This window comes from Danio rerio, chromosome 5 (genome assembly GCF_049306965.1).
Source record: "Danio rerio strain Tuebingen ecotype United States chromosome 5, GRCz12tu, whole genome shotgun sequence".
In the NCBI taxonomy this organism is placed as follows: domain Eukaryota; kingdom Metazoa; phylum Chordata; class Actinopteri; order Cypriniformes; family Danionidae; genus Danio; species Danio rerio.
In genome coordinates this window covers 1301063-1310000 of record NC_133180.1, presented here as the reverse complement: position 1 = coordinate 1310000, position 8938 = coordinate 1301063, and the positions used below count along the sequence as shown (strand labels likewise).

Below are 8938 nucleotides of genomic sequence, written 5' to 3'. Positions count from 1 at the left end.
GATGATGAAGGTGATGACGATGACGATGATGATGAAGATTATGACGACGACGATAATGATGAAGATGTTGAAGATGAAGATGATGACGATTAGGATGATGATTATATTGAAGATAATGATATTGATTAGGATGATGAAGATGCAGATGATGAGGATGATGATGATGAAGATTATGATGATGAAGATGTAGAAGATGATGATATTGATGATGATGATGATGATGAAGGTGGTCTTACCGTTGTCAGACTGCAGGATTTCTCCACAGTGTGAGCATAAGCAGCAGGTCCTGCAGGAGTGTGTTTGCAGCTCTGTGGCCCGATGATGAAGATCGTGATGAAGATGATGAAGATGATGAAGATGCGTCTCTGCCTCCTCCTCTTCCTCCTTCTGGTCTCTGAGACTCAAAATGCTGTCGATGCTGAAGCCGAAGCTCCTCTTGTCCTGCACGTGGCTCTCCATCAGCACTGAATGCGCGGCTCCATGGCTCCGCTATATATGAACGCGTCCTGCATAATCCCCCTATACAGACATGCAGCTAATCTGAGGCCCGTTTTGTGCGGCAGATTCAGGTAATCTGGCTTTAGCCGACAAGAAATCAGATCTGCGGTATGAAACGAGAAGGAAATCCTCATTGTTGTGCTGCGGATAAACGTGGATCAGCTTCAGACGCTGCATTTGCATGAGATTTACTGAGACCTTCACCTGTTTAACCCTCATTCACACACACAGACTGTTCACATGCACACACAAACACACACACACACTGTTCACATACACACACACTCACAAACACACACGCTCACACACACACACGCTCATAAACACACACGCTCACAAACATACACACGCACACACACAACCCCGTTATCATCAATTCTGTTACAGTCAATCTGTTACCGTCAACTTTGTTATTATCAACTCTGTTATTGTCAACTCTGTTATCATAAACTCTGTTACCGTCAATCTGTTGGCATTGATTCTGTTACCGTCATTTCTGTTATTGTCAATTCTGTTATGGTCAACTCTGTTACCATCAATTTTGTTACCGTTATTTCTGATATTGTCAACTCGGTTATCATCAACTTTGTTACCATCGACTCTGTTACTGTCCACTCTGTTACCGTCAATCTGTTATCGTCAACTTTGTTACCGTCAATTCTGAAACCATCAATTATGTTATTGTCAACTCTGTTATCGTCAACTCTGTTCCTGTCAACTCTGCTATCCGTCAATTTTGTTACCGTCAACTCTGTTATCGTCAACTCTGTTACCGTCAATTTTGTTATCATCAATTCTGTTACTGTCCACTCTGTTATTGTCAACTCTGTAATCGTCAACTCTGTTGTCATCAACTCTATTATCGTCAACCCTGTCACCGTCATTCTGTTATCGTCAACTTTGTTACCGTCAATTCTCTTTTCGTCAATTCTGTTATTGTCAACTCTCTTACCATCGACTTAATTACCGCCAACTCTGTTTTGTCAACTCAGTTACCATTGACTCTGTTACCATCAATTCAGTTATCGTCAACTCTGTTATCTTAGACTCTGTTATCGTCAACTCTGTTGTCGTCAACTCTGTTACTGTCATTCTGTTATCGTCAACTGTTATCGTCAACTCTGTTATCCGTCAACTCTGTTGTCGTCAACTCTGTTATCGTCAACTCTGTTACTGTCATTCTGTTATCGTCAACTGTTATCGTCAACTCTGTTATCGTCAACTCTGTTATCATCAACTGTGTTATCGTCAACTCTGTTATCCATCATCTCTGTTATCGTCAACTCTGTTATCGTCAACTGTGTTATCGTCAACCCTGTTATCGTCAACTCTGTTATCGTCAACTCTGTTATCTTCAACTCTGTTATCTTCAACTCTGTTATCCATCATCTCTGTTATCATCAACTGTGTTATCGTCAACTCTGCTATCCATCATCTCTGTTATCGTCAACTCTATTATCTGTCAACCCTGTTATCGTTAACTCTGTTACCGTCAACTGTGTTATCGTCAACTGTGTTATCGTCAACTCTGTTATTGTCAACTGTGTTATCGTCAACTGTGTTATCGTCAACTCTGTTGTCGTCAACTCTGTTATCGTCAACTCTGTTACTGTCATTCTGTTATCGTCAACTGTTATCGTCAACTCTGTTATCTTTAACTCTGTTATCCATCATCTCTGTTATCGTCAACACTATTATCTGTCAACCCTGTTATCGTTAACTCTGTTACCGTCAACTGTGTTATCGTCAACTGTGTTATCGTCAACTCTGTTATCGTCAACTCTGTTACTGTCATTCTGTTATCGTCAACTCTGTTATCATCAACTCTGTTACCGTCAACTCTGTTATCATCAACTCTGTTATCATCAACTCTGTTATCATCAACTCTGTTATCATCAACTGTGTTATCGTCAACTCTGTTATCATCAACTCTGTTACCGTCAACTCTGTTATCGTCAACTCTGTTATCATCAACTCTGTTATCATCAACTCTGTTACCGTCAACTCTGTTATCGTCAACTCTGTTATCGTCAACTCTGTTATCATCAACTCTGTTATCGTCAACTCTGTTATCATCAACTCTGTTACCGTCAACTCTGTTATCGTCAACTCTGTTATCGTCAACTCTGTAATCATCAACTCTGTTGTTGTCAACTCTGTTATCGTCAACTCTGTTACCGTCAACTCTGTTATCATCAACTCTGTTGTCGTCAACTCTGTTATCGTCAACTCTGTTACTGTCATTCTGTTATCGTCAACTGTTATCGTCAACTCTGTTATCCGTCAACTCTGTTATCGTCAACTCTGTTACGTCAACTCTGTTATCGTCAACTCTGTTATCATCAACTCTGTTATCGTCAACTCTGTTATCATCAACTCTGTTATCGTCAACTCTGTAATCATCAACTCTGTTATCATCAACTCTGTTATCGTCAACTCTGTTATCGTCAACTCTGTTATCATCAACTCTGTTACCGTCAACTCTGTTATCGTCAACTCTGTTACCGTCAAGTCTGTTATCGTCAACTCTGTTATCGTCAACTCTGTAATCATCAACTCTGTTACCGTCAACTCTGTTATCGTCAACTCTGTTATCGTCAACTCTGTAATCGTCAACTCTGTTATCGTCAACTCTGTAATCGTCAACTCTGTTACCGTCAACTCTGTTATCGTCAACTCTGTTATCGTCAACTCTGTAATCGTCAACTCTGTTACCGTCAACTCTGTTATCGTCAACTCTGTTATCGTCAACTCTGTTATCGTCAACTCTGTTATCATCAACTCTGTTATCGTAAACTCTGTTATCATCAACTCTGTTATTATCAACTCTGTTGTCATCAACTCTGTTGTCGTCAACTCTGTTACCGTCAACTCTGTTATCGTCAACTCTGTTACCGTCAAGTCTGTTATCGTCAACTCTGTTATCGTCAACTCTGTAATCATCAACTCTGTTACCGTCAACTCTGTTATCGTCAACTCTGTTATCGTCAACTCTGTAATCGTCAACTCTGTTATCGTCAACTCTGTAATCGTCAACTCTGTTACCGTCAACTCTGTTATCGTCAACTCTGTTATCGTCAACTCTGTAATCGTCAACTCTGTTACCGTCAACTCTGTTATCGTCAACTCTGTTATCGTCAACTCTGTTATCGTCAACTCTGTTATCATCAACTCTGTTATCGTAAACTCTGTTATCATCAACTCTGTTATTATCAACTCTGTTGTCATCAACTCTGTTGTCGTCAACTCTGTTATCGTCAACTCTGTTATCCGTCAACTCTGTTATCCGTCAACTCTGTTACCGTCAACTCTGTTATCATCAACTCTGTTATCGTCAACTCTGTTATCATCAACTCTGTTATCGTAAACTCTGTTATCATCAACTCTGTTATCATCAACTCTGTTGTCATCAACTCTGTTGTCGTCAACTCTGTTATCGTCAACTCTGTTATCCGTCAACTCTGTTATCCGTCAACTCTGTTACCGTCAACTCTGTTATCATCAACTCTGTTATCATCAACTCTGTTGTCATCAACTCTGTTATCGTCAACTCTGTTATCGTCAACTCTGTTATCCGTCAACTCTGTTACCGTCAACTCTGTTATCATCAACTCTGTTATCATCAACTCTGTTATCATCAACTCTGTTGTCATCAACTCTGTTATCGTCAACTCTGTTATCCGTCAACTCTGTTACCGTCAACTCTGTTATCATCAACTGTGTTATCGTCAACTCTGTTATCATCAACTCTGTTATCATCAACTCTGTTATCATCAACTCTGTTGTCATCAACTCTGTTATCGTCAACTCTGCTATCCATCATCTCTGTTACCGTCAACTCTGTTATCATCAACTGTGTTATCGTCAACTCTGTTATAGGTTAAAAAGCTTAACAATTAATGGGCTAAAAACTCCTTTTTGTGATATAATACTTTTAGACTTGACTATATTTAATAATACCATGTAATATAATAAAATATAAATCATTTTAATAATAAATGCATATTGGTCATTAATGACAGCAATATTATTACATAATAATATAATTTAATAATTTACATATAATTCTTTTTATAATTTTTTTAAGATTAAATGCAAAAACAGAAAAGAAGGATTTTTAATTCACATATTTTGTGTCTGAAACAAAGCAGAAGCACAAGCATGTTGTTTTTGCTGTGATCGAGTGTGTTGTTCAGTCTCTTATAATTTCTAACACTACAAGCGGAGCTGCATCTTAATTTCAGCCGTTATGAACATCAGGAATGTCTGCTCTCCGTCTTATCTCAGAAGCGCAGTCCTTCAACATCTCATTTTTTGACAGAGTCACAAAAAGCCAAATCTATTGTCCAGCTCTCCTTCATCCTCAGCCAGTCCTTTGTGCTGGTCCACGTCCACACACACGCTTCTCTTACAGGAATTAATGGATTTCCAGAATCGCTCTTAAGCCACACAGATAAGGAGGATCAAAACTAAATACAAATAAACAGCGTCGCTCCGGCTTACTGATATTCATTTGCTCTGCATTGTTGAGATTATGGTTTTTAAGTGTTATGATTCCACAGATACGCTTCAGCGTGCTCAGAAATGATGGACATGCGTTTACATTCAGTGATACCAGCAGAGGTTATTAATTCCATATATGTGTGTGTGTGTGTGTGTGTGTGTTCTGCATCTCAGCTTCACTGGTTTATAGTTGTGTGTGAATATCAAGGCTGAAATGCACATATTGGATCTCGACATGCTCAGACGACTGACTACAACTCAGAAGAATATGCTGGGTTATTTCAGATTAAGTTGGGTAAAATATGAACAAATCAAAAAAAATTGGTGCTACAAATTGATTTAAAAAAATTAACCCAGCGATGTTTTTTTTCCCATATTTTACCCAAAGGTGGGTTATAGCCCAGCATTTTTAATGTGTTGTTGTAATTTTCAGCTCTATATTTTATTGTTAGCAATCATGTTTTATTGGTTGTTTTATTTAGCCTTTATTGAAAACAAAATTGCTTTGAAATCAGCAGAAATTGATTGTACACTGTAAAAATGCTGGGTTATTTCAGCCCAAGTTGGGTAAAATATCACAATTTAGTTCTATACATTTAATTAAAAGAAATAGCAGTTTTTCACATTTTAATGATTAAATAACCCAGCATTTGTATAGCGTACCAGTACTTTTCTGCTTTGTGTGCATGTGTGTGTGTGTGTGTGTGTGTGTGTGTGTGTGTGTGTGTGTGTGTTCTGCATGTCAGCTTCACTGGTTTACTTGTGTGTGAATATGAAGGCTGAAATGCACATAATGGATCTTGACATGCTCAGACGACTGACTACAACTCAGAAGAATATGCTGGGTTATTTTAGATTAAGTTGGGTAAAATATAGACAAATCCAAAAACTTTTGGTCCAATTAATTTCATTAATAAATGAATCCAGCAGTTTTTTTTATTTCACCCAAAGTTGGGTTAAAATAACCCAGCATTACAATGTTGCTGTAATATTGTGCTCTTATCTTGGTATTTTTAGCAATTATTTAGTTTTCATTGGAATATTCCAGGTGACGCGGTGGCACAGTAGGTAGTGCTGTCGCCTCACAGCAAGAAGGTTTGTGGTTTGAGCCTCAGCTGGCTCAGTTGGCGTTTCTGTGTGGAGTTTGCATATTCTCCCCATGTTCGCGTGGGTTTCCTCCGGGTGCTCCGGTTTCCCCCACAGTCCAAACACATGCGCTATAGGTAAATTGGGTAGGCTAAAATGTCCGTAGTGTATGAGTCTGTGTGGATGTTTCCCAGTACTGGGTTGCAGCTGGAAGGGCATCCGCTGCGTAAAACATATGTGTAAAACATATGGTCGCTGTGGCGACCCCAGATTAATAAAGGGACTAAGCTGAAAAGAAAATTAATGAGTGGAATATTCCAATATTTGCCTCAGTTCTGGGTTCTATAATGAATAATAGTTTTTTAATGTTATTTTTCATATTTACTGTTATGCATTGTTATGTTCAAATTATATTTAAATATTCGTTATTTCAACACAAAACTAGCTGGTATAGACAAGTATAGACAAACCCAAAACATGTGCCCCTCTAAATTTAATTAAATATTATCCAGCATATTTGACCCTAAATTGAGTTGAAATAACCCAGTATTTATTAGTGTGTGTTTTGTGTTTTAGCAGTTTTGTCGCTTTGGTCATTTAATTAACTTTTTATTGAAAACGAAATTTCTGAAAAAAATAACAACTAAAAATCAGCAGAAATTGACCACACACTGTAAAAATGCTGGGTTATTTCAACCCAAGTTGCGTAAAATATAGACAATTTAGTTCTATAAATTTAATCAAAAGAAATAGCCGCTTTTCACATTTTACCACAAATTGGCTTGAAGTAACCCAGCATTTTATAGCATACTTGTACTTTTTTGCTCTTTGTGTGTTTTTTTATAAATTAACCCAGTGGTTGTTTTTTGATATTTGACCCAAGGTTGGGTTGAAATAACTCAGCATTTTTTAAGCATACTTGTAATTGTTATGTTGTTTTGCTCATTTTATTTAGCTTTTATCAAAAACTAAATTGCTATAAATAAAAAAACTTAAAGTTGACCCTCCACTGTAGAAAAAGCTGCGTTATTTCCACCAAATATAGGTTAAATATAGACAATTTGGTCCTATAAAATTAACTCAAATAAATGAACCCAGCTGTTTTTTCCCCCACATTTTACACCAAATTGGCTTGAAGTAACCCAGCATTTCATGTTCTGCATCTCAGCTTCACTGGTTTATAGTTGTGTGTGAATATGAAGGCTGAAATGCACATAATGGATCTCGACATGCTCAGATAATCGAACACAATTCAGAAGAATATGCTGGGTTATTTCATATCAAGTTTGGTAATATTTAGACAAATCCAAAAACGTTTGGTCAAATAAATTGAAATAAAAAATTAACCCAACAGTTACTTTTTTCCATATTACACTCATAGGTGGGTTAAAATAACCCAGCATGTTTAGTGTTGTTGTAATTTTGTGCTCTTATCTTGGTATTTTTATTGAAATATTCCGAAGTTATGGGTTACATAATGAATAATAATTTTTGTAATGTCATTTACTGTTATGCATTGTTATGTTGAAATTATATTTGAATATTCGTTATTTCAACACAAAACTAGCTGGTGTGGACAAGTATAGGCAAACCCAAAGCATGTGCTCCTCAAAATATTACTCATGATATTTTACCCTAAATTGAGTGATTGATTTTAAATGATTGAATGATTTTTAATAATTATTTATTTTGATATATTAAATTATATATTGCATTGTTTTACATTTTGAAGCCAACAGAAATGTCCATGAATGTAAATATGTAAATAAACACATCCTAAATAAAACAACTAAACGCAAAACAATTGGCTGAAATATAGACAAATGACAAAAAAGTGGACTTTTAAATTTAATTCAACAATTAACCCAGCAGATCTTACTCACAATTGGGTTAAAATAACTAATAATAACTAATTTGACATCAAAAACATAAAAAACCAAACCTTGCTATTGACTTTCCTTCGCAAACTCACAATTGACTTTTTCCGCAAACTTGCTACTGACTTTTTTTTTTCGCAAATTCATTATTGACTTTTTTCGCAAATTCACTATTGACTTTTTTGCTAATTCACTATAAACTTTTTTCGCTAATTTACTATTGACCTTTTCTCAAATTCACTATTGACTTTCGCAAACTCACTATTTACTTTTTTGCGCTAATTTACTATTGACTTTTTTTTCGCAAATTCACTATTGACTTTTTTTTCGCAAATTCACTATTGACTTTTTTCGCAAATTCACTATTGACTTTTTCGCAAATTCACTATTGACTTTTTTTCGCGAATTCACTATTGACTTTTTTGCAAATTCACTATTGACTTTTTTTTGCGAATTCACTATTGACTTTTTTGCAAATTCACTATTGACTTTTTCGCAAATTCACTATTGACTTTTTTGCAAATTCACTATTGACTTTTTTGCAAATTCACTATTGACTTTTCGCAAATTCACTATTGACTTTTTCGCAAACTCACTATTGACTTTTTCGCAAACTCACTATTGACTTTTTTGCAAATTCACTATTGACTTTTCGCAAATTCACTATTGACTTTTTCGCAAATTCACTATTGACTTTTTTGCAAATTCACTATTGACTTTTCGCAAATTCACTATTGACTTTTTTGCAAGTTCACTACTGACTTTTTTGCAAATTTACTATTGACTTTTTTTTCGCAAATTCACTATTGACTTTTTCGCAAACTCACTATTGACTTTTTCGCAAATTAACTATTCACTTTTTTGCAAATTCACTATTGACTTTTTCGCAAACTCACTATTGACTTTTTCGCAAATTAACTATTCACTTTTTTGCAAATTCACTATTGACTTTTTTGCAAGTTCACTATTGACTT

At 36.0% G+C, this 8938-nt stretch overlaps 1 protein-coding gene across 2 annotated transcripts in view; it reads right to left on the bottom strand.

Moving 5' to 3' along the window:
* Positions 1-681, bottom strand: part of LOC110439787 (uncharacterized) — a 4532-nt gene extending 3851 nt beyond the window's left edge. The window contains exon 1 of one of the 2 annotated variants that reach the window (XM_021476342.3): positions 237-681. In XM_021476342.3, the coding sequence (XP_021332017.1) occupies positions 237-459 (223 nt within the window). In that variant the 5' untranslated portion in view covers positions 460-681. The remainder of the gene's footprint in view (positions 1-236) is intronic. The other variant, XM_073951808.1, reaches the window with a different exon arrangement.
* Positions 682-8938: the final 8257 nt, after the last annotated feature.